At 31.6% G+C, this 27,935-nt stretch overlaps 1 protein-coding gene and 1 pseudogene across 5 annotated transcripts; one reads left to right on the forward strand and one right to left on the reverse strand.

Moving 5' to 3' along the window:
* On the forward strand, nt 1-27,795 carry LOC148621460 (uncharacterized). Of its 5 annotated transcripts, XR_015921188.1 has the most exons (3): nt 11,278-12,122; nt 13,038-13,138; nt 15,392-20,702. XR_015921188.1 is itself a non-coding variant. In XM_088575884.1 (2 exons), the coding sequence occupies exons 1-2, from the start codon at nt 180-182 to the stop codon at nt 16,348-16,350; spliced, it is 1,041 nt and encodes a 346-aa protein (XP_088432010.1). In that variant the 5' UTR covers nt 1-179; the 3' UTR covers nt 16,351-20,702. The 5 variants fall into 5 exon arrangements, 3 of the variants coding, with proteins under 3 accessions (XP_088432010.1, XP_088432012.1, XP_088432011.1); XM_088575884.1 differs by lacking the exons at nt 11,278-12,122; nt 13,038-13,138 and adding an exon at nt 1-261; XR_015921189.1 differs by lacking the exons at nt 11,278-12,122; nt 13,038-13,138; nt 15,392-20,702 and adding exons at nt 6,674-6,770; nt 27,669-27,795.
* Nucleotides 2,175-3,607, reverse strand: LOC148621461 (uncharacterized; annotated as a pseudogene).
* Nucleotides 27,796-27,935: the final 140 nt, after the last annotated feature.

The following is a 27,935-nucleotide window of genomic DNA, read 5'->3' on the forward strand; positions in this document are numbered from 1 at the left end:
TTTCGGAGCTGAAAGTTTGACCTAACAATATGACGTCTATCAGAAATATATTCCAGTTTACACCTACATACAGAAAAGAAAAAGTGTTCAAGACACTTTAAAAATTAAAGGATATTAAAGATGTTTTGATTAAGTTCGATACTATTTATGTGAGGAAAGTGTGACCATGAAAAATATAAATGTTGGACGATTTCACAATTACTGAAACACATATGATGTCGTCAGTCCACGATTATTCTTTCTTTATACAGAAAAGATTGGGTAAGTACTTTTATATTTCATATTATACCTGTTTTATACAATGTTAGAAAAATAGTCTTAAAAATTATATGAAAAGAAGATGATGAAGGTCTTTTTAATTTTACCTCTTTCAAGCTAAGACTAAGTTAATCATTGATGACATATCTCATACGAATAATGATGAGTTGATTAGAACCTATACAAACATTGTTGAGAGTTCAATCAATGGTTTCTGATTGGTAAAAATGATCATTTTTTATTGGTTAGTGGTAGCTTACCATTTAAGGCTTTGTCAGGAAGTATATAAGTTAGCCCTAGAAATTATATTTGAAAAGGTTGTTGTGAATGACAAATCATGTCGTCTTACTCTTAAAATTCTAGTCCCTAATCCCATAAAATCAAATAAACCATCCTTTCTCCAGTACGCATTGAAATATGGTTGAACGTTTACATATAGATTTTAATATTACTATACTATTCATGATCAAATCATATTGCCTCATGTCCAATTTATTACTTAGTCCTTGTATTAATTGTAGACAATTTATTAGGACGACACTCTGCACATGACTCAAGGAGGTAGACCTTAGGTAAGGGACACAACTCTTAGAAATCATTGGAACGTTTGTATTTAGCATTTTACATCAATCTAATGTAAGCATCAAAGTAACCTGGACTGATTTCTTCCGTTTCTAATGAAAGCTTGAAAGACTTTAGTGAAATTGAATGTGATACAAACATATCACTGATTTCATGAGTTATGTCTCATACCCTATGATAGCCGTGTGTGCTACTACTAAATCAAATTGATGAAAATCGATACCCTGATATCATACTGGTAGTATAAATGTTTATTACAACCCCTTGCTGTGTTATCATTAACCCGTAAAATCTTACAGCATCGTTAAATCATAACTTTATAATAAATAATAATAATGACACAATATAATAAAAATAGAAATAAGGACACACCATATTGGTATTATATGAAAAATGACATTTTTTCAATCTTACCATACTAACATCTATTTTATCAATATTTAGGAAATTAATTTAGATAATTCTAATGACGAGACGGCAAAACTGATCAGGACTTTCTAGCAAACAAAAATGTTATTTTTGCTGTCATGATTTGTGTTGTATGCAAATAACGGTACAATCATATTCAAGAAAACCTAACATTTTATTCAATAACACCCCAAACTAACTTTTTGAACCTTAAACAAAGACGCAAGAACAATAAGTCCCCTTACGGATCCATTAAACGTTGATGCTTCTGCAAGTTGGTTAAAGTTTTTAAGTGCATATTTACCTTTGTATAATGTAAATAAAAAAATGGTGATGAGTCAAGAAATCTTGTAAACATTTTAAATAACATGGTCTTTCAGAATTTTATATAAATGATAAGGATACCAATTATAGTAGTATTTTAGGTTTGGTAAGGATAAAATAAATCTGAAAAATTTAGTTGAATTATACTTTGCAACTTTTTAAAACCACAGATCACTATAAAACATTAATTTTTATCCGTTCATAACTTGCTTTATTCTCAAATTACATAAAGAACATATGTCACCCCATGTTTGGTGACTATGTGAACTGTTTTTTTCTCTCACTTTAATGAAGATAACCCATATTGCTCAACATAATTTTCGCAAAAGAGTTCATCTATGTCTTTGGCGATCAATTTATGTTAACGTAATTATATAAATTATGTAGACTGTAACAGAACAGTTATGTAATTCAATTCAATAGTTTATTAAAATCTCACCACATACATTCATATAAAACATGATAACAATAATAGATAAAACATACAAATTAAAATGCATGAGCCATGCTATAAAGAATTATGAGAAACTATTGAGACCATAGTAATATATAAATCTTAAATACAGTTAAAAAAAGGTACGATTTATAAAAAGTATCATAGATTAATGACATGAAATACTATTTCTTCTCAGTAAAATACTATGGCAGGTTTTGGCAACTAAGCTACATATATTTTCATTGTTAAGTAAAAATAAAAATTTATCATCATCAGACAATGGCAAAATATTTTCATTACAACTAATAATATCTAAAAATAGTGACTGTCTTAGATCGTCATACAATGGGCATGTTAATATTACACGTTTTTTAACCTCTATATCAATACAACGAAGACATAATCTTTGGTTTAATGCTAACCTTTCATAACGACCAGTTTCAATCTTTAAAGGCGCTACACCACATCTAAATTTTGCAATTGCACTACGAAAACCTAAAGGTATATTTTGCAACAAACATTGTTCAGTAAAATTTGAAAATTTAAACAATTTATATGTTCTTAATTTATCACCTTGGTCATATTGACCCATTCTGTTACACCAGTCAGTTTTATAGTTATCAAACATTTTTTCCTCTAATTGACATATGGTACTCTTATCAAGTATATTTACTTCTATATTAATTGTTTCTTATTATAAAATTTTAACATTTCTGTAACTTGGTAACTCCAGTTTTTAATCCTATAACTGCCTTTTCTAATAGACCACTTAAAAACTTTATAATTAATTATATCTACATCAATTTTATTACATCTGGACCAGTGTCTAAAAACGTTAACCCATTATCGAACGTTTGAGGGTTTCCAACCCATATCACCAGCTACTGCATCATTAGGGGTGTATTTTCCAACCCCCATACAAAATCTCATGGCTCGGTTCTGAGCTGCTGAAATACAGGAGAACTCTTTCGTGCCCCAAATTGCTTAGCCATAATTAATTACTGACCCAGCTAAAGTGTCAAATAGTTTAGTGAAAATATTGTGTTGGAAACCGTCAAAAGTTTTACATTTTACGATAAGTAAACCTAGTGCTTGACTGGCAGATTTAGCCACTGCTTTGGCCATTACATTATAATCTAAAAATTCATTTAAAACCAGTCCCAAATATTGATAACTTGATACATATTCTATATTTTCACCATTGATCTGGAAAGTACATTCAGATCTTGGTATTGATTGGTTTCTAAATTTAAATCATTTTGGATTTATTAAAATTAATATTCATGCAATTATTATTACACCATACACTTAAAACTTCTAGCAGTTTTTGCATATCTTCTCCATTTTCTGACATAAGAATTAAGTCATCTGCATATAACACAATAGCAACCATTTGACCATCAATATCTATACCAATATCTAATTCTTTTACATTAGTAATTAAATTATTAATGAAAATATTAAACATTACAGTTGACAAAACACAACCCTGTTTCAAACCACTCTTTACATTAAACCAATCTGTAGTATTGTCATTGAAACGAACACAACACTCTACATTTGAATAAATGGCTTTCAAGGCAAACATAAACTTAGTACTTCAACCCAAATCATTTAATTTATTAAACAATAATGATCTATCTATGGAATCATATGCCTTTTTAAAATCTATAAATGAAACAAAAGTTGACAATTTACATTTCTTTTTACTTTCAACAATTAATGTAAAAGTGGACACATGATCAATTGTACTCCTTCCTTTAACAAAACTATTTTGTTCATCATTGATTATCTCCCTTTCTTCTAACCATTTTACCAATCTATTATTCAATACACTACAATAAAGTTTGTATGCACATGGTGCTAAAGTAATACCTCTATATGACAATGGACCTCTTGGATCTGAGCTAGAACATTTAGGAATAGGAGTAATAATACCTTTATTCCAAATTTTTGGAATTTACCAGTTTTAAAACACAAATCAAACAATTTTGTTAAGATGTTAATAACTGTATAATTTTACATAATTCAGCCTGAATTAAATCTATACCAGCACTTTTACCATTTTTGGCTCTCATGACAGCATTAAAAACTTCTTCAAAAATAATTGCTTTGTCTAGAAAATCACATACTATATAACTTTCAACATTCAAATTTACATTTGTAGCTAATTCATTGTTGGAATTTTGATTAAGTAAAGTACAAAAACAATTTTTCCATATATTTAATACAGAGTCCATATTGTTTGTAAAAGTACCATCCGGCAATACAACTTCATTGGGAATGGAGGACTGTCTTTCATTACCAATACTAATATTACCCATTTTTCTCCAAAATTGTTTAGAGTCCTTATTGTTCATATTTAACAGATTATCTTGGCATTGACGCCAGTAGATACGTTTCCTCTATTGTACAAGTTTATCAAAGCCCTTTCTGTAAATTCCTTTTTGGTAGTTATGAATTCATATGATAAGCAGATACTGTCTTCAGAATTGATTGATTTGATGATAATTAGACGTCTTTATACAAGTTATGCTTTTGTCTTAATTTTCATTTATCATAACGGTAATTATGGAATACAGGAGAACTATTTGGCATTCCAGAACTACACTTTGCTATTAAAAGTTAAAGAATTATTCCATTAGTGAAATAGATAGATCACTGGACACAAGGAAAATTCTGAAAAAAGAAACATTTTGAATTAAAGTTTTACTCTTGCCATAATTCAGCATGTAGTTTTTATTTTCATTATTAACGACACAACATTAGTTTTCGCATGCAAACGTTCAACAATTTTTTAATACTTCGTCTAGACGCAATCATTGGATTACTTACTAATCTCCACTCACTGCCAGTTAAAAATGATCAATAACGGTCGAGATTTGGCATTTGACAGAAGAGGCACTTGACACTTTTTCGTCCGAGTTCAGTTTGACGAGATGTCTTTGTGACGAGGCTTCTTTCCGACTTTTCAAACCTTTCAGATAGAAGCCCTTTATGAAAACAATAGTAAATGTTTGCACATTTCATTTGCAAATAAATATATTGATGCGATCAACATCACTAACATTCTTAATCGAAAAGAAGTAATGATTAAACTATCGCCATATTTCAAAAAACAATCTGTCCCTTTTGTCTGGTACAGTTACACCAACACTGTTACCCGTAATACTTTTAACTATTAACAAGTATTACAAAAAATAACGGCATTCAAATGGGCAGTATTTGTGTCATTCTCCTATCTGATCTGTTTCTTTATTCAGATAAATAGTACCTTCAAAATTTTGTGACAAAAAAGATGAAAGTGGCAAGATCCTTTAATTTTACATATCGATATACTGACGATGTTCTCTACATTAATAATCGTAAATTTGACGAATGGCTTCCGTTTTTTTCGCCCGCCAGAACTACAAATTAAAAAAACTGCTAACACAGCTTCCTCCTTTCTTTTTTAGTCCATTTGACGACAGTAGTCATAGTACAAAATATATTATGACAAACGAGACTTTTTTTATTTTAAAATATAAATTTCCCTTTCTGGTGCAGTAATAAATACGCATTCCATGCAATTTTTCTTAGGTCTAAAGGTATGAGTTGACAGAGCCAGTAGCGACTATTCTTACTTCTTAATACGCTATTATGGCCTGAGAGACAGGCTTTAGAACAATATGTTATAAAAAATACCTCTCACACGATGCCAAAAAATTTATTACCGATATTTCTGATAAACATATATTCATTATAGATGATGAATTTCATAATGTAAACAAAGCTCGTGTTTACGATTTCTTTAATACAATTGTATTTATATCTTTTATTTTGACTTATTTATTGTTCATATCTTTTGTATTGTTTGGACTACTGATTTTACCGATTTTGACCTGTGGCAATTCTATGCTACCCGTTTGTGATAAAATATATTGAAAATAATAAACTGCAGTGGAAGTGGAAGATTCTATCATAGATGAGACATAATTTCTTTAGTTGGCATTTCCACATTCTACCAGCCCAGCGTGACAACCAACCAAATTTTACGCTAACCGGGTATTATCAACTAGCAATGTGCAAGGTGATGCTGGTTGACATACCTTCATTCCGAAGCATCTTATATCTGTACCAGCTTTAAGTTTCCTCTGTGTGCAGTTTATATGTTTTGTCTATGTACTTAAGATCGTGATATTTCTGTTGGATGCTTACACATTATATGCCTATATATTCTAAATTAAATAGTCTTAAAGCATTGTTTATACTTTAGTATATTTTTTTTTACTGCAGTGTAGAAGTACAAATATTTCAGCTGTGTATTAGACTATGAAAACTGCAAACAGCTGAAAAAAAAACAAATAAACAAAAAAAAAAACAAAAACAAAAACAAAAACAAACAAACAAAAAAAAAACAAAAACAAAAACAAAAAACAAAAAACAAAACAAAAAAAACCAAATTACTATGCCCATTTCTCATACTAATTTATTAAATGTGTTTGTAATGTAAGGTTTAAAGCACACAACAATTCAAGGTTTCTTCTTTATGTGCCCGTTTAGCTTTTAAATGTTCACTTTTAAAGATATTTGTTTTTTTACTAAGAAATACAGTTTATAATTGGTATTTTGGATAAACCCAATTATCTGGTGGGTTTGTTTATTTTTCTTGAACAAAACTACGTCATGGAAACAGGAAGATAAATATAGTTTTAACTTATTAAGTTATTCATATGAACAATGGCAAGTCTAGGAAACACGTTTCCATTTGCAACTTTTCATAGTAAGAATTTATTTCAATCATTGAAAGTGAATTACATTCTTTGTGTTGTGGTTTACATGTACCTCCACTGCTATCTTTTTTAAGTTCTTGGTTGGGTTTTGTCATTTGTTTTCCACTCATTTTGTATCTTTTTTTCCTACTTTTTCTTACTTCATAATTAAACTGTAAACATTTTGAACTGAATGGATTGTACTATTAACTTACTATTTTTAGACATTATGCATAGTATTGTAGATGGTGACATCATTTGTGTTCGAAAAATTTCCTTCTTTCGAGGTTATAGGTCAAGGTTACATGATCGTATCTGAATTGATTAATGAATTATTAATTAACGGATTTATAATATGTTGAGTTAAATTTGGTATATTACATGTTGTGCACGCTTTATACTTGCAGTTGTACAAAAAAACTAGCTTACACAATCTTAGGGATGTTGATATCATTTGTGTATGACAACAGCCATGTAGAAAACATCCTTCTGTCAAGGTTAAAAGATCAAGGCCAAAGTGCTGCCTCTGTTTTAAGTCAAAACAAGCAAATGAAATTAGTCTGAATCGCTCACCTTACTTGACAAAGCAAGGTTCTTTTTTTAGGACGTCGTAAAAGGGCACTAACTCCAACATGGTTTAACAGGTTTATATTTTGTACACTTTTACTTAGTCAGAATTTCAGAATTTTGATTAACCTTGCGGTTTTCGATATATATGCAAACAAATTCTGTCCGACCCCTATGTTTTATTTTAAGTTATGGCGGTCATGTTTTTCGACGTGTCAAAAATCGCCGCGCCACTTCTATGCAGAATACCTAAAGGAACATTCATTCCAAGTTTGGTCACATTTGGTTTAGTAGTTTAAGAGGAGAAGAATTTTGAAATTTATTACATTAAAAAAATGAACCAACTGAATTTTCATTTGTGATTTACACGATATTTTGAAGTGTTTAACGTGTACATTGTATACTTGCAGAGATATGAAATATCACATAATTTTAACAACATTTTACACTTTACGGACGTAATTTGTCCTATTAAAGAAATCTTAAATATTCACTTAAAAACGATTAGCAAATTTCCAAAATTTGACCAGGTGAATATATATAAAAATATAAAAAGAAGCTATGTGCCTTTGTTGTATTGTTAGCTTAACATGATTGTCTTCAAAGCCATTTATGACTTTTCCTAAGGAGGTAGACTATGGTAAGGGGCATAACTCTTACAAATCAATTGTACGTTTGTATCAACCATTTTACATAGATATCATGTATGCATCTATGTAACTTGGGGTGATTTCATTCTGCTTCAAATAAAAGCTTGATAGGCTTTGGAGAAATTGAATATAATGTAAACGTATCACTGATTTCAAGAGTTATATCCCTTACCCTAAGTCTACCTCCTGTCTAAACCGAAATCTTTATTGATTTTTAAAAGGTTTCTGTTTAGACAGATGTTTTGTTTCTGTCCTAGTATAAAATCCATTTCAATTTTTTAAAAGTATGTAATTTGAACCGGTCTAATTTGACAGGTTTTCGAATAATTGAATAATTCATGGTTCGGTTTATACAGGTTTCACTGTATATAAATAAGGAAGTTTAACCACATAGTTCGTTTAGTTATATTTATGTTTTACCAGCCTAATCGCTAATGCAATAGAAATTGAAATACTTACTGCCAATTCTGCCTAAGGGTGGGATAATAACTTTTATTTTTTTGCCTCCTACATATTACATATAACCAATTAAGTTGTGAAGAATATAAAATATTTCAAAGAATTAATTATTATAAATCCAGTAAACATTTTTTATACAAATTTCAACGAATAGTTAATTCCAATATGTTATGAACCCAAAAACTTCATTCTTATTGTTTAGTCAGAAACAGTAAAAGACTAAACAGTCATGTATTAGACATCTATAACATACTATTTCTTTGATTAGGAGTAATTTGTGCGAACAATTTATTTAATATTTAGCTCATGTATAGCACCGAAATTTGCAAAATTAATATGATTGGTATTTTTGTACTCTCACTATAGTTGTTAATGACGTATGAAGTATGTGCACTTTTCAGACACTTCGTGTCACATAATAATTGTCTTTTTCCTTTTAAACACTGTTAAAAAAATCGTAATGAAAGATAACTTTAAAGCATGTAAATTTAGTATGAACTTTATTTTTTGCATTTTAAAGGACTTGTTATGACTAATGCACTTGTGACTGCAGTTTACTGCTCCGCCCAAACTCGTGATTTAATTGAAACTCAAAAGAAGTTGCCAAAATTTCTAGTAAATTGTTTTACAGAGAAATTCTGAAGAGTGATGCTATAATAAGCCATTAGACCGACTGGGAGAATGTCGGATCATTAGGTGATAAAATAACTGTATAAAGACAAACGGTTTTGAAACAGTAATCAAGGGAACCAAGGTTATAGCGGTAATCAAAAGAATGTAATCCAGGGACAAAGACCCGACATGGAAAACAGACATACACAACAAAGAATATAAAGTAACTAAAATCATATATACAAAGTAACAAAAGCAAATGAGCAACTCGGACTCCACTAAAAACAGGAAGTATGGATCAGGTGCACCGGTAGGGTAAGCGTCCTCTGCTTATCTAGAAACACCCGCCGAGTTGCTCATAAAAAGTCAAGTCCGGGGTAGACAAACGAGGAAAGGAAAACTTTGAATAAATCAGTTTTATGATGCAGATGGGTACACCATAACGATCCACGAGTTCATGATGACGACTATAAAACTTCTGTAATGATGAATTCAATCTTGTAGCAACATAACCCTGTTTCAAAAGCCTATTTGTTAGAGTTCTGGTGTGATACAAAAAACTGCGTAGTTTCGGTAAGCTCTGGCATAACGTATGAGTTATGATATGAACACTCCATACGCAGGTGCTGAAGGGATGTTGCCACAGATGAAAGGAAAGTTGACAATTCTGAATGAAAAGTCATCATGTTTGTGGTAAAGTTTGGTCAATAGTTTTCCTTTACCATCGATTTCGAAGTGTAGGTCAAGATATGAGGCTGACTTCACAGTGTCTGAAGTATCCTTTATCTCAAGTTCTTTTGGGTAGATGCGATGTGACAAATCCCCGACATTAGGATTGTTTAAAGATAATACGTCATCTATGTAGTGGAAACTGAGATTGAAGGATCTAGCCAAATGATATTATAATTTATAGAAATAATCTACAATTAATAGAATAATTATAGAAATAATATACAATTAATAGAATAATTATAGAAATAATATACAATTAATAGAATAATTATAGAAATAATATACAATTAATAGAAATTCCAACCTCAAATATCGGCAAAAAAAATACCCAAGCCGTTAGCAGTGGGATAATTCCAGTACGTTAAAATCATCCCTAACTTAGAGAATATCGGGTTGCATAAACTAGACCACACAACGAAAGAGATACAGGCCTTAGAAAAAATCAAATCATGTTAACTGAAACTAAAATATGTTCCGAAACATTTTGTCAGTTTATCAATTTAAGCATGTCTATTGGTCAGTCGGTTCTTCATTTGTCATCGCAATTATTCTGAAACTACTTAATAGAATTTCATGAATTTGGCATTTAGTAAGAAGACAGTAGGTAGTTCCAAACTTCTGATTTTCCTATGAAATTTATATCTTGAAATGCCCTACTGTGACATCTTTTCATTGAAACAGTCAAAAGTGTCAAGATTGTATTTTCTTTTTTTATTTCAATTGCACAATTAATAGAAATTCCGACCTCAAATATCGGCAAAAAATACCCAAGCCGTCAGCAGTGGGATGATTCCAGTACGTTAAAATCATCCCTAAACATTGCCTGAATGTAAACACATAAAACAGACGATCTACGATCTAAACCAACTTCTCCTTCTATTTGACGGCTTGGGGTAATTGAGCATGCTCAATAGGTTCTTTTGATCGTTAACCTCTTAAAATGTTGACTTGCATTGAGTTTATAATATACTTAGTAATACTGAAGAAAGAATTTGACTTACTACTAATTGTTCTATTCAGGCAGTGCCTGTAGGATTTAATACACTCCTTACGATAAACGAACGCCCCTAGTGTACGTTTAAACGAACGATAGACGAACGACGTAAAAATAATGATAATGACATGTAACAAAGACAGAAAAAAATAAAATAAAATTAATGAAATTATATAAATTAATAATAGTAAAAAACATAATAATAACAGTAAAATCAAGGAAATAATCTAATTACAAAAATAAACGAACGCTTCTATCGTGCGTTTAAACGAACGCAAAACGATGTGTAAACGCACGATAAACGAAGCACGAACGCTAAAATGGGAAACGTGAACGTCTCAATGAGTGTAATACAGTATTCTGCTTGTACTAAAATTTACCATTCTAATCAGTCAATTAGATTTCAGTTTTCGTGAATGTAGAAGCATTATACAGTGAACAACCTAAACCCGAAAAACTCAATTGAACTGACCGTTGTGTGATCTTACATTAAGCAAGTAAGTTAAAATGTAGTTTCATTTTTTTTAATACTGGAAATACTGGATTTGCACTTTGTTCTTTAGCTTGAAATTTAAGGCCTACATTTTTTAATGGCAACACGAGTTGGTATAAGACCACGTCTGTGTCTGTGTGAACCATAAAATTAATGTCATATAACTTGGTCTATAATTAAACACAAATCATTTAGTATTTTTCGTTTGAATTTTGTTTGTTTATACTTTTTTTTTATTATTTTGTGTATTAATACACATTAGTATGAAATTATTTCTTATTTCATTTTTTTTTATTTCCTTATAAAATTGCATTTCGTTATATTGTTTTAAATAATAGATTTCGGAGAGAAAACTTCATTGTATACTTTTAGAAAGTTATGTTTACAATAAAAAAAAATGTACTGTAAAACTTGTCTTAGCCGAACCTCTTTTGGACAGTATAACTTGTTCGAATTAGCCAGTTTATCCAGGTCTAAATGGAAGGGACTTAATAATGTGTTTGTTTTAGACAGGGTTTCGGATTGTTTTGGTTTCGGTTTAAACATATTTCACTGTACTTGTGCCTGTTATTTTATCGAGGCCTTGACAATTAGTAGTAACCTAACTGAGTTAAAAATTTATTATCAAGGGGTCTCAAATCAACTGAACAACATTCATTGACTGTAAACAAAGGTAAGAATAACGAAACTTCGAACAAATATTTAGATAATTTTGCGCCAGAATTATTTATAGAATTCTCCTTGCTCAATTTTGGAGCTATGAACACAATTTCATTAGAAGAGCTTCAGTGACGCACTGTCTTCCGTTCCTGTTTCCGTAAAAAAAAAAAACAGAAGAAGAGGATCAAGAAAAAATGTAAATATTAAAGAATTGTGCTGATAATATAACTGACTTAATGTTAAAAAAAGAAACCCTCTCGGTTATGAATTCCTATTTTGATAGTTTTTGCTTTTGAGTACTTCTCATATACAATTAATTCTTAGATTTAGATCTTCCTTTATCTTTGATTCTAATGCTGCTGGTGCGAAGTTTCTCCATGAAACACGTGTACAGCATATCGAAATATGCAATATATATGGTTGCTATTTTATTTGTATTTTATAAAATATAGTGTATATATTGCTAGTCGACAATAAGTCCTCGAGGATATTAAAAAATCCAGTAGACTTGTCTGACATAAAATTATATCAGATTTTATCAATCATGTTTTTAAAAATTTGCAGTATTACAAATTTTAAAATACCTAAAACACCGAGTCTTCATTCCCTGTATTGCATATGGTAAAAGCTCTCGGTGATGGATTTGGCTTCTTTCTTCAACAGATTAAGCTTTGAGTACTTCTTGTATACTGTGTATGTTATGATTAAGATCGTTCTGTTTGTGTCTAATGCTGCTGATGAGAAGATGAATTACACTTGTACTGCATATCTAAATTTGAAATATATATTATCGGTATTTTGTATTTCAAAATTAAATGCTTCCTTATATTACTCAAGTCTTAAATTAAACATAAATTTGTGGAAATTACCAAAAAAAAAAATAATAATTTAAAGTGTTTAATGTTAGTCTTCCGAAGCACAAAACAATTGAAAATATGGTTTTCTGTTTGAATAATAATGACAACAATGATGTTTTCGGTAAGTCTTCTCATGCCTCGTTTGTACAATTACGTTAAATAAACCATCATTTTTTTTCATCATATTATACTCTAGTAGCAGACATGATCTCATTATCATTATACTAGACATTTCAACAATAATATGATTTTAGGTCTTGCCTTTGAGGGACGGAACTATTTGCATTCCAATAACATTTGACTGTTGATAAATCAACGCTGTGTTGTTATATCACTGATGTCTCGACCATCTATAGTATGTGACACTTTCTATTACACTATTTTGAACCATTCAAAAAACAGAGGTCCTTGTATCTCAAACAAACACTAGTACAGGGGCGAAGGAGCTACCAACCTCTGTTTCGAAGATTGGTTTTCGGATACTGTCCATAAATAGGACATTGGTGAAGCTCCGTCCCTTAATTGACTTGATGTTACAAAAGCAATGTGATTGTTGTTCTTCGGATTAATTTTGTTTTGCGACCATTTTTGAAGTTCCTTAACAGGCTTGTCAAAAAAAAAAAGAATTCGTGGATTCACCAGGGATTCAAATATTTCAAAGAATATTTTACATATAGATTGAAATTTGATAAGTAGTTAGATGTCATATGTTATGCCATAGCTTGCCGAAGCTACGTGGACAATTTGTTCCGCGCTCGACTTTTTACTATTAGTCTTTTGAAACAGGATTAAGTAAGTAAAAGACAAAAGTCATCGCTGCAATTTTTTTTATGTTCATTAGGTAGGGATGTTTCCAACTTCGTAATGATAACTAATTTGTTCACGGTGTCATAGTTTTCCTTTTTAGTCTACCCCGTAAGAGCATAAGGCGGGTGTTCAAACTAAAAAAGGTAACTTTATCGGTGAAAAAAAAGTACAAAGCTTAATTCTTGTAAATGTGTAGATCAAGTAACTGTTATTTTATAGAAATAAAATTTGCAATATTTAAATGTTTATAGTTCAGATGTCGCGATGATTCATCAGTTTTTCAACCTTAAATCTTTCTACGCTTAAAATATATTGACAATACCCGGATAAAGTTCAGTCATACTTTTTAATGTACATGCACGATACCTGAATTATTTTTTCGTCAAATTTAATTTGTTATTTGTCAGTTTTTTTCTTTAAAATACACAAATGATCAGGAAATAATTTTTATTATAAACCAAAAAGAATTTATTTTGAAATATGAAAAGCTTACGAGTAGCTACAACACCCTACAAAAACACCAAACAAAGAAACAAAAAACCCCGCCCCCCTAAAAAAATGTAGGTTACAAGTAAGTGTGTGACCCTGTTAACCCAATAGTTTAGATTTGATCGGTAATTAACTCAGAACTATTTTCTTTTCTTTCAACTTCCTTACCACAATTTACCTTTTTCAAGTTGAATATACTTACAACACTCAAAAGAAACAAATTGTCTTATGTTATATGAAATGAGGACTCCATTTGTGTATTATGTAAAAAATTCTGATGATTTCTTGTGGAATGATTTATCCTCCGCAAGAATAATCTTTTTTTTTTTAAGTTGTAAATTTTAACCGTTTTAGTATTTTTCACCGTTTTTTTTATATTTATATCAGTATTTAATAAACAACAGGCTTCTAACTGTAAAGTTATGCCCTTTTCCCTTCCACTGTATCTCGACTAAGGGTAATTTGTGAATAACGATTACCGGTTAGACGTATTTGTCATCAATTTTCTACGCTGGATAGATGAACTTCTTACAGCCAATTTGATTGGAATTATAAACCCTTTGATTTGTATTGCCATGATTTCATGTTAAGATGGTTTAGTTATTGTGTACTCTAGATGTTTCATGCATTTTTTTGCTAGTTTTGAATTTAATACAAAACCTGCTTTTGTTTCTTTTTAGATATCGGTGTACTAAAGGATAATATTACAATCTAACTATTATTTTACAATAGATTGATATAATTTCAACTCATATAAAAGTCCAGTTATTAGATATTTTAAAATTCTATATTGGACCTATGAAATGTTATAAGGAACACAACAAAAGTTTGAACATTATTGCTAAAACTGTTGACACCAAGCTCCACGCAGCGGCAGAAAATCATATCTTACTAACCGCTGCAGACAACCTTTAAGACAGTCTTGGACATAATACAAATCAAAAAACTTTTTCGATCGGACATCGTCGTGTAAAATCATTTAGATTTTTCCGAGTTTGCAAGATTCTTGCGTTTTCTGAGAAGGCTTGCTGCAAGCTCTATGCCGCGGTCCGTTTCATCTCTTACTAACCGCTACAGATAGGCTTTTCGAAATCCTCGGACGTTATTCTAATAATACATCGTTTGACAATCGGATATCGTCACCTGCTGTTCGGAGCTTAAGTTGACATTTTCCCGAGGTCCAAGTCCATGCTATCATTAAATTCTTATTGCATTGCTTGTCGTATCAAGCGATTTAATGACCTTGAGAACGGAACTATAAGATTCTTAACGAATTGAGGATGTTGTTTTAATGTGGTATTTTCTATTTCAGATGAAGATAAAATAAAGTTTTCAATTACAATTAGAGGCACCTTACCAGAGGATTGCAATGATATAGTCAGCAATAGAAACACCAAAGCTGTTTTCTTTGAAAAAGCGAAAAGAGAAATTGTTGTCGATTTAAAGAAAAGCAACAGGAAAATTTCTAAAAGTTTGCATAGCTGCTGTTATGAATATGAAGGGAGTATTCAGGTATATCAAGAAAAAACACACGAAAACAATAGCTTAGATAATTTAGGACAAACTGAAGGCGAGTACAAGCATGAAAGCATTAATGTACAAATGGAAGAGCCTTCAGATGTTGTCTCTGAAAATCAATCATTATCTTCATCTGCTAAACAAATGAAGAACGGATCGAGAAAAAAAATTCCGTTCAATTTAGTATTATCACCAGGCCAAGAAAAATCAAGATTTGTACGGAAAACAACCCTTCTCATTAAAGCTATCTTCTTACTTTATTTAGTCATATCACCGATCATTCTTACCGATCTGTATGGGACCAAGATGAATGAATCAACAGAACGCAAATCAGACAAAGAAAGCATACCATCGTATACAAAACTTTCTATCAGTTTTGCGACTTTTCGAAAAGGAACAGATGGTTTTATACCATGGAAGTTAAAACCAGAAAGTACAAACAATTTCTTTTCTTTAGAAGAGAATGGAACAATTATCCGCATTCATCAATCTGGGTACTACAGTGTTTCGGGCTACCTAAATGTTTGCAACAGAGGCCACATTATAGAAAGTGTCACAATTTATCTAATAGCTTCCCCGAGACTCCGAGAAATGTTTCCAGAGAAAATTCTTCCTGGTACCCGTAGATCAATTCCAGTCGGTTCCGATTTTTACTTCAGAAAAGAAGATGCATTAACTGTTAAGGTCAAGGGATCAAAATCAATTTATCAAAGTACAAATGCAAGTCATTTTACAATCCGAAGGTTTCATTGAAGTAAATATGTTAGAAAAATGTCTTTATTTCAAATTTCAAAAAGGATAAAAAATATAAATAACAATGAGATGATATTAGCGCACTTCAATTATTGGACAATTAACAAAAAAATAGGTAGATGGTAAAATTTAAGTGTCAACGAACGTTGCATCTGATTATTTTTCATTGCATAGTATTAAATTTTAACTGATAATTGAAAGTAGATTATTCTTGGTACTGATTGTTTATACATTTTGTTTTCAACTTCAACAAATATTAAGATGTGATTTAATGTATACCCATCACAGAGAGTTGTAAAATCACAAGCGATTAATTAGGTGAAACATGTTTTTCCGCTTACCCTACCGGTGCACCTGGTCCATGCTCCCTTTTTTAAGTGGGGTCTAAGTCGTTCTTATGTTTTTGTTTCTTTGTATGTATTGTTTTTTTTTATTTTATATTCTTTGTTGTGTGTGTCTGTTTTTCATATCTGGTCTTTGTCCCTGAATTAAATTCTTTTGATTACGCTAGCATCTTTGGTTCCCCTGATTACTCTTTTGTAACTGGAAACATTTCAAAGCTAGGAATTATTTGTGTATCGATTACATCTTATTATGCGAGAGTTTTGTACATCTTTTTTATATACATATAGCAAGTAGCAGATATTACTCATGTTGTTTTTATGGATGTTCTCATGATAGATAGTGCTTAAATTGTTTTGTGTTAGGTCTTGCTTTCCTTAAATTCAGTTTTTATTTGCAATTTATCATATTTGGTGCCCTATATAGTATTTGTAGATCGTCTATGTTTAGTGTTTTCACATTCTGACTTTTAAGTATTGCGCAAGACTTCTTACAATTAGGGTTCTGGAACAGGGCTATGTTGCTACAAGATTGAAGTCCTCTCTACAGAAGTTTTATGGTCGTCATCATGAACTCGTGGATCGTTATGGTGTATCCATCAGCACCATGAAAACTAATTTATTCAGCGGGTCATAGTTTTCCTTTCCTCGTTTGTCTACCCCGGGCTTGACTTTTGACGAGCAACTCGGCGGGCGTTTTTAGAAAAGCAGAGGACGCTTACCCTACCGGTGCACCTGGTCCATGCTCCCAGGTTTTAGTGGAGTCCGAGTTGCTCATATGGTTGTGTTACTTTGTATGTATGGATTTAGTTACTTTATATCTTTGTTGTATATGTCTGTTTTCCATATCTGGTCTTTGTTCCTGGATTACATTCTTTTGATTACCGCTATAACCTTGGTTCCTTGATCACTCTTTCATTATATATATATTTCTATAAACTTGTAAAGAACGTATTTATATATTGCTTGCTTTCCGTGTTATAAAAAGATAAAAAAAAATGAAATAAATACTTTTAAAATTTATTGAAGGGAATTATTGTCAAGACACAAACTATACAAATATTTTTTTAAAATTATTTTTTTTGGTTCCAAATTTGTTAGGTTACCTAATGTGAGTAAGTACTGCGAAATAGAGTAATTAGTAGTTATATATGCTTAAAACTGCATTAGCTGTCATTTTCGTAAATTTTTGTTTGTGTTAAAATATACCTTACTTTAAATTGTTTATACTAAATTGTACTTTTCCTGTAAAATTTCCTTTAATATCCACAAATAAAATACAATAAATACATGGCGTAGGTGTCTATATATTTATTGTCTTGCAAAACAAAAAATCGACCTAGATAAATTCGTATGCATGTGACTTCTAGTGACCTTAATCCACAAATGTCTGTAAGGGTTGCTTCTTTAATAAGAAATCTGATTGCAAAGCAAAAGTGGTTATTCTACGGCAAGGAAGACCGACGGACTCAAGTCGTAAAAGAAAAAAGTTCGAATGTAACGCAAGGATCCTTTTGATATTTACGTATTGTACCTCAAATATGGTCATTATTTATTTGAAAATTAATCAAGAAATAGATGAAATAAAATGAAACAAGACCCGCGCTTACCTGTGTATCCGTTATTATTATTTTTACCAAGATTAAAGTATTTTTAACATGCACAGGGCAATCTTCGAAAATAATTAAATCATCACTGATTTAAAAAAACGCTGTTTTCACAATATCCTGTTGGTATTAACGACATTATTTGCTTCAATTACATTACTAAAAACATATTTCATTGAACCAGCAAAATTAAGTAGAATCAAAACTGAACAAATTTGGAAGCTAATGCAGCTTTAATAGAAACGTCTGCTTATTTTCGGAAAATTCTATTACTTTATATGCAACATTAATGTTTGGAAAACTAATTTGCAAAATGCCAAAACCAAAAATGAAAAAAAAAAGAAACCCTAAAAAAAGATGAAACGAGAAGGTGCGAAAGTGACAAAAACCCTACTAACACTATGTGAAAAAGGCATCTATAGACAGTCTTCAATGAACTGTGATAAGTACCCCTTGTACTGAAAGCTTAAGTCTAAAAAAGGCATCCAAAGATAGTCTGCAATGAACAGTGATAAGTATACATTTCCCTGTGTTAGCTTTCGACTGACCAAAGTTATATTTGTAAACAATATTAACAATTGGTGTCTTGCAAGGAGAGGAAACTACGCACCCTTCCCGGGAAAGTATGGTTCACCTGGTTTAATAAGGGTTCGTGCTTTTAGTTTTCCAGTTGCCAGGGCTTCTCGCATCCTCTCATGTGTTTGTTTGTTTTTTTCTGTGGTAAGTATTTTGCAATTCTACAAGCGAAAAATCTTTGAAAAGTAACTGAAAATAACTGCGGACAGTCGTTTCTAGGATTCACAACTTTTTTGAATTATTAAATTTTCAATTATTGAAAATGCGTTATGCCAATTTTGCCTTTTTGATTAATTGATACCCGATTCATCTTCTCAATAATACAAAAGAACGAAAAAAGTATTTTGCATTATAAGAGGTATCTTATTAAATATCACTTTCCTCTCTAGGTATCTATAATAAAGCCGTTAAACCTCTAATTCCATTTAAGTTATCAAAATTCTAAGTCGTCCCCAGCACTTTATCGTTAATCAGTGTGAATTTGCGATCTTTTAGAATTCAAGTACAAAATCCATCGAAATAAAGCGTATTGTGTAGAGAGACAGTCGAAAGACAGTGGGGCAGAGGCAATCCAGCTAAAAAATCACCAGGCCGGACATACTCTCCATACCCCACTTACTGGTATGGCTAGTTTCTAAAATAAAATGAAACGAGCAAAGAAGGACGCAATGACCATAAATGTATTTTTCATTAAATACAATTAAATGCGAGAAAAATATTATCACTTACTTATATATTTCCTGCAGCAAAATAACAAACAGTAATACATACTCTTCAATGAAATCTTGAGATTCAAAGAAAGGCAACAATGTTTCTAAAGCAAACTATTGGGATAATTAAGTCAGCCTCTTTTATAAACAATGGTTACGGACTAATTTGAAAACCCTTGTTGATTCTGGTGTGTCCGTTAATTCCCCCAAAAAGATTCATCAACGTCCACTACTTTTAAACACTCATTAAATCACTGAGTTTTGTTTGCGCTTTCGCTCTGTTCTGTGCCTTGGTTTTAATGCACTACCTGGTAAAGTGCCACTGAATGGGGATGATTTAGGCCTGTACTGTTTAGCTTAATTAGAGAGATCACTACGGGATTGAGCTACCACAGTAGATTTCTGTCTTGTTCTATTTATTTTCTACAGGTAAAATGATAGGAATAGGCAATGCTTAAGCGGATGGTCCAATTTCAAACGCTAGTGTTTTAGCAGGTTCATTTGTAATGCTCGTTGTTCAATACGAATTTTATCCTCATCATCGACTATTTGACATAACGCGACGAATCACATTTTTGACTTAAAGTATTTTTTTAAATGAAATTTGCGAGTGTTTTTTCTCCGACCTTGGAGTTTTTGTACCAAATCGGATCCTCTTCTCTGAAATCATCTTTCGGTCCTTGCAAAAGTTTTTCATATTTATTTTATTGATATATTTTTCATATGATAACAAGGGACAACATTCAGACCCTGGGTTTTCGTGCATTATAGCAGACGTTTTCTCCTTATCCTCGGCGCGATGATTTTTAGTCATAAATCTATCTAACACCTAAGTACGGATTGGGGACCTTTCTTAACCACAAAAGTTGTAATGGATTTGTTGCATGTTTCCTCTCCTAATCATGGGCAGTCACCTGGGAGCTTATAATTCATTGTATTGTATTGTATTGTATTTATTGTACATAAGATTATCGAAGGCATATAAGAAATCCAACAGTACCGCTTGCTTACTACTGTATCATTTTGACAATAAACATTGAAATTATTATTCTAGAAATTTCTTATTTGCATAAAAGTATAAAAGCATATGATTATATGAAATGGAAATAAAGTTTAATTATCAAGTTACAGTTTTCGTAAATTATACCTTTTTAAAATGAGTGATTGGTAATAACTTATTCTTTAAATCAAGACGTCTTCCATTTCAGAGGGGCTGTGACTTTTTAAGTGTAAATATTTTCGGGAGAGAAATAACCGACACAATAGGAGTTTTATCTACTTGGCTATGACATGTTGTCTCGTGTGAAGCATGAACTTCCCCTCATTCGGTTTCTGGCTAACCATAAAAATGATTTCCTGTCGTAATCAAAATCGGCAATATCTTACTATAACAATTTACGTCAATTTTGTCCTATTCTCCCTCTTTTCCATGAGATGTTATACTTCATTACATACAGTCCTTTCTACCTTCTATGGCATAATCTTCCTACTCTCCTCCTTCCGAGTTATCCTTTTCATATACCCTATTTATAGACAACATCGGGCCGTGTATAATACCGAGTTATTTTATTATAAGTTTTCATTCAAATATTTATACATATTTATTTTTTTTTAAATATGCCAAATTAATTGTGATTCCTCATTTTTTATGCCCAATACATTATTCCGTATTGCTCTTTGCTTCATTTCCTATGGCTTCATGCCCAATTTTCATTTGTCCCATACCTCATTCTCAATTGCTCGATACCCCTTTACCATTTGTCCCATATCCATATGGTCATACCCCATTCCACATTGCTTCATACCTCATCAAAGTTAACCCTAATATAGGTACTGTATACTTATTTCTTCCAATTATCTTTTTTTTTACTTGTAACTGTAACACCTCGTTTGTTACCTCCATCAAATGGCCACTTATTGTTGGTCAAGGTCTGCATTTGACTTTTCACTGATTTATGTCAACCTCCATATGTTTGCTCCACAAAGCAAGATGTACTAGACATAGAAGGTCAATATTTCTATCATACCAAAAACACTATTGCTTTTTGCAATCCATTATTTCATCCACTATTTCAACATAATTACTTACTTCTTAGGTAAAAAGGAGGGATGTTTCCAGTTCTTCGTTTTCAATCGCTTTACATCAGTGGTAAAGGTAAACTATAGACCAATTTAAACGACAACCCCGAGTACTTTTCATAACGCATTGTTCACTTTTCTTTATCTGTGGCAACATACTTTCAGCACCTGCGTATGAAGTTTTCGTATCAAAACTCATACGTTATGCCAGAGCATGCCGTAACCAAGCAGACTTTTTGTATCGCGCTATGCTTCTTACAATTAGGGTTCTGGTACAGGGTTATGTCGCTACAAGATTGAGTTTTTCACTTTAGAAGTTTTGTGGTCGTCATCAAGAACACGTGGACCGTTACAGGGTATCCATCGGCGCCAAGAAAACTGATTTGTTCAACATGACATAGTTTTTCCTACCTCTTTCATCTATTTTTCATGAGCAACTCGGTGGATGTTTCTAGAAAAGCAGAAGACGCTTACTCTACCTGCGCACCTGGTCCAAGTTTCCACTTTTTAGTGGACTTCGAGTTTGCTTTTGTTACTTTGTATGTATTGTTTTAGTTACTTCATGTTCTTTGTTGTTTATGTCTGTTTTCAATGTCTGGTCTTTGTCCCTGGATTACATTCGTTTGATTACCGCTAGAACCTTGGTTCCCTTGATTACTCTTTCTTGGAAAGGTAACTGAATCTGTAATAATTTACAACCAAATCTGTTTACATTTTACTTCTATATTCACAGCTGTCAAAGAGGGTCTCAAGTCCTACTACGACATTTGTTACTCCCGTAGTTGTATTGATTTAACGTGGATCCTTAAAAATTCGAAAGATTTTCTGGAAACCCTAAATCAAGATTGTTATCAGAATACAATAGCATTGAAACCTATGAGTTTTCAACTCGTTATACATTTTCCCCCGCACTCATTTAAAATCCTGACTCTAAAACATTATACATCGCTGTTACTCCAACAAAGACGATTAACCTAGATACAAGTATCAAATATGTAGTTCTAGGTAGAGATTCCCCATACTAATCCTAAATCATCTTCCAAGTACATGTATACTAAAGAGGATTTTTCAAAATGCTGGAATTCTTAACATATTTTTCTAGTGTGGTGGACGCGTTTTTTAACAAACGATCAGTATTCAAATGGGAACAAATTGTGCTCCTCTACTTGCTGTCCTTTTCCTTCCTTCTTATGAGGGTGACTTTATAGCAGATTTGGTCCAAACGAAGGAGCATCGTTTAGCTAGATTATTTAATCTCAGTTTCCGCCATATAGATAACGTATTTTCTTATAACAGTCCTAGTTTTGGGGAGTTTATGAATCACATCTACCCCAAAAAACTTGAGATAAAGGGTGCTACAGACACTGTGAAGTCAGGCTAATTTTCTGATCTTCACTTGGAGATCAGTGGTAAAGGAAAACTATCGACCAAACTATAATACAAACGCAATGACTTTTCATTCCGTATTGTAACTGAAAGTTCAGTTGTTCAACGTATCATAGTTTTCCTTTCCTCTTTTGAATACTTTGACTTGACTTTTTATGAGCAGCTGGGAAGGTGTTTCTGGAAAAAAAAGCAGAGGACAATGTGCTCATTTCTTTATGTTAATTTCAAAATCGGCAATGTCTTACTGCAACAATTTACGTCAGTTTTGTCTTAATATCCCTCTTTTCCATGAGATGTTATTTCTAACTTTATTGTATACAGTCTTGCTATGGAACAACCTTCCCACTCTCGTCATTCCCAATTATCCTTGTCAGAACGCTGATCGTAAATTTTATTATATTGTAACTTTTTATTTAAATATTTGTAAATATTTTTTTATATTAAAATATGCCTAATTAATTCTGATTCCTAATTTTTTTATGCCCAATACATTATTCCGTTTTGCCCTTTGCCTCATTTCCCATAGCTTCATGCCCAATTTTCATTCGGCCCATACCCCATTGCCTCTGTTTCCAATCGCCCCATATCCGTATGTCCATACGCCTTTCCCCATTGCTTCATACCTCATCAAATTTGAAGTATACCCTCATCCAGATACTGTATCTTTATCTCTTCTAAATTCCTTTTCTATTTTTACTTGTAACTGTAAACACCTCGTTTGTTACCTCAATCATTTTTTGGGCCAGCATAAACTTATTATTTATCAAGGTCTGGAGTTTATTTTCCACTGGTTTTCTCCACAAAACAAGACTTACTAGTTATTGAAGGTCAATATTTTGCAATCTATTATTTCAACTATGCCAACACAGGTAAAAAGGAGGGATATTTTCTCGTTTTTTTCATTTTCAAACACTTTACATCGATGGTCGAGAAATACAATTGACCATATAAAACGACAAATGCGATGACTTTTCATTTCATAATGTCAACTTTCTCTTTTATCTTTGGCAACATCCCTTCAGCATCTGCGTATGAAATTTTCATAACATAACTCCTACTTTATGGAATTCTGGTTTCCTTGATTTCTTAAGTAGAAAAGCAATTTGAAATATTAAACGAAGTTTAAGAAATCAAGATTTATCTTTAAATAGATTGTCTTTTTGAACAAGTAGTTTTTGACTATCCTTAACTAATTTTGGTTCTTATAAATTCTTTCTTTTAGTTTGATGTCTACAAATGGCTTGATTTAGTTATTTTGGAAACCACTTTTTGCATAGGATAAAAATTTTTGCGTGCGGGGGATAAACGAGTTCTCTTGTCTATTAGTTCGTTGTGAAAGAATGTACATTTTCAAAAAACTATCAAAGAATATTTGAAAAAAAAAAAACGAAAAAATGAAGATAGATTGTTTATTTACGTCTCACTATTAATTCACATAAAAAAGTATACATAGACAAAACGTAACGGGAAGTGGGAAATTTTGATATATGAAAAGTTTCATTTTCCATTTGTTTGGTCAGAAAAGAGCAAGAGAATATATTGGATAATAATGTAAAAAACAGACCAAGAATATTGCGTGTAAATATTTATTGCTTAAATGCATTGGATACGTCAGATTTAACTCCTCCGTCCGTGCAGCGTAGACCAAAGAAGGGTGTGAACGATAACAGCTTTCCTACAATATGTCTTTACTTATAAAACCGGTAACAGTATCTCTCTTTACCATGATTACAGCCAATTAAGGGTTCCTCAAAATTCTTAAGCAGTATCACCATCTGCTATGTACTTATATTCTTAATTAAAAATCTTACTCATTGTTTGCAATACCTGCAAAAGGACATCCTGTTCTAATTGATGATTTAAACAAAAGTAATTGGCGTTAATTAAAAGAAAATTGCAGAAAAAAAGTTTCATTAGAGACGTAGCCTTAACTAAATTTTCTTCATCCTTTAAGGCTAAGAGGACGTCTGACCTACAGTATGACCTACTTTAAACTTTAAACCTTAAACTTATTATCCATATATTATGTCTACCAAAGTAGCTTCAAATAAATGAAGTCATAAAAGTTTACCTCATTTTTGTGTAATAATTCAGATACCCCTTCGTCAAAGATCAAATAGTTGTCATAGTCGACTTTTCCGAAAACTAATTGCTTTAAGGATAACATCAAATAAGTTGAGTAAAAGGGATTATTTTTAAAGGCCTCCCTCTTAGAGTTTCTTAGTCATTGCAGATTACTTTTTTTATGAAAACTCACTTTGAAAACAAGTCTTTTCCATGAGTAAACAATAATTCTAACTTTTTCAACAAGGATGTTAAGAATCTCATTTCAATATTCGCCAGTTAAGGTCACAGAGAGTGAGAAATGGTCGTGTTTAACTCTTGGGGGGGGGGGGGTCTCCTTTTAACATCCATTTCAATCTTCACTATTGTAAGTGGACACATAGTTGTTCGACTCCTAACCAGTCGGAAATTAACTCAACCACAACATAAATAATACAATGTCATTAATGATTGACTAAATAGCTTGATGGTATGTTTCGGTTACGTTATGTTAACAACAAAATATTTAAAACGATAGCTGTATGTTTAAGCATTTCATCGAAAATGATAAACTAAATGCTCTAGGAAAAAAATCCCAACAGTCATTTTGTACCCTAAGGAATAAACATGCAAACTTTCTTTGAATTCTATACAGTATTTTCTTAGAAGATTTTTTAAAGTAAAAACATAAATATAGAGCCCCCTCCCAAAAAATAAATAAATAAATTAATAAATAAAATAAAATATAATAAAACAAAACAAAACAAAACAAAGTCGTTTTATTTAAAAAGTATTGAAAACTGTATTGAAAAAATTGATATCCTTAGCAATGGGGAACAATCACCATCGTTTTTCGTTGATATAGACTGGGTTTTCGGTGCTAAAAATCGATCATGGCGTTCTCGTGTACTTACACAATAAACCAGTCTTAACCGACCAGGCCATACTTAAAACGTTTCTTCAAGTAGCTATTTAAGAGTTAGGAACTTGAACTACTGTATTAGATGTGTAACTTATACCTACAGACACTTAATAAAACGCCAAATGACACAATTCACAGATGGTGTAATCACTTTTTGTATCTCATATAGCAGATAGCACTTTCCTGCACGACATCCTCGAATGAATTACATAGCACACTTTAGATTCTTTTGATTACTTTTTGAAACTCCAAGGAAGTGGTAGGTGTTTTAATGGTTAAGAACAATCTTTTTTTTTGAAATCGATGCCATAATTCAGGAGTTGCTTAATTAAATAACGTCTAAAAGTATCAGATGCACATACATATATAAAACTGAACATCAATCAAGTATGTCAATTACTTTTGTGAATTGGTGAGTATTTTCTTTAGTTTATAACATATAACATTATAGATAAGATAATGATTACAAAATCGAACAATTCTCTTTGTATTGGTTGTTAAGGTGTTGCCAAAATACTATGAGAAAGGTCTCCTTGAGGCAATGCAAATAGGACGTAGTTTATTTCATTGCATCATTCAATGTTTTAAATTTCAAAATCAGGAATTTCAGGGTATCAATTCTATGAATGACCGCATGCACAAACGTTATTGTAAAAGAAATTTATTTGAAATTTGACAATTTTATTGAAGGGAAATAACCGTATATTGTATTTGAAGATTTATTATTTTCATCTAGATTTGACAGTGGAAAATTACCTTAACCCTTAAGGTATCAGTCTTGTATTACATATTCCTGAGCGGGTGTATGTCAAAACATGGCGGCTAAAAAATAAAGTGCGCTTCTTTTTTGCTTTTTCCTGTTTTTGTTTCATTTTTCATCACAAGTACAGGGTAAATATTAATCTATGACACACACAAAAAAATTGTTTTTGAGAAAAAACAGTATTTTCATGAAAAATAAGCTTCAAAAAAGGGGTCTATTTTATGAACTCAAAATAAAAGTGAAAGTAGAAAAAAAGTCTATTTTTAGCTTGACCTGTCCTGGTGTACCAACGTTCGTGCCTTTTTTCCTAAAATGGACCTAAAAATTATTTTTGACATTTCCTTAATTGAAAAACATGGTCAAGAGTTAGATTGAAACTCTTTGTCTATTTTTCAAAAAATCATAACCTTATGAGACCTTAACCGGCTTCGCTTACGTAGTGCCAATTTACTCAAATTGCTACTATTAAATCAAGGATCGATAACTCAATATCTTCAAATACAACACAATTATCAGCTAGATCAGATGATTAAGATATGAAACAAAAAGTTTTTACGTTATGGACAAGTGTCGTGTTGACATTTAACCTTCTGTGTTATATTTCACTGGAAACAAACGTCATATGAAGTTGCCTGTTGATGTTATAGAATGCACCATACAATCATTATAGTTTTTTGAAAATTTATTATCAAATTTTGACATCATTTTTTTTCTTTTAAGTGACACCACTTTATGTTTTAGGGCTATATATGTACTTAGTCTAGAGGAACAAATATATGAATACTTGCTTTTGGTTTCTTTTTGTGTTGATTTTGAGAGAACTACGCACAGTACATAGAAAGATATATGATCTGTATAAGTATTATTTCATTTTCGTGTTTTCTATTCCAGATGAAGATAATTAATTTGGAAAGACAGTTCCTACTAGAAACAATAATGTAGTCATCAATAGAAATACCAAAGCTCTTCACTCATACATTAACATCACAGAACAAGATAAGTGGGTTAGTATAAGCAACTCACAGGAAACCAACGAGAAAACTTTGCTCCAAACTCATGCTAACCACACCAAAGAATGTAAAAAGTATATTGAGATACCTATTGAAGAAAAGTGAGACCTAGAAGACACAGTAAATTCAAAGCCAGTCTGAAGATGTT

The sequence above is a fragment of the Perna viridis genome, chromosome 3, assembly GCF_037379345.1.
Source record: "Perna viridis isolate PV_CMFRI_1.1 ecotype Kerala chromosome 3, ASM3737934v1, whole genome shotgun sequence".
Lineage (NCBI taxonomy): Eukaryota > Metazoa > Mollusca > Bivalvia > Mytilida > Mytilidae > Perna > Perna viridis.

Coding starts and splice junctions, on each gene's coding strand:
- LOC148621460 (XM_088575884.1), top strand. CDS start 180: ATGTTGGACGATTTCACAATTACTGAAACACATATGATGTCGTCAGTC. Junction 262..15,391: donor CTTTATACAGAAAAGATTGG/GTAAGTACTTTT, acceptor TTTCTATTTCAG/ATGAAGATAAAATAAAGTTT.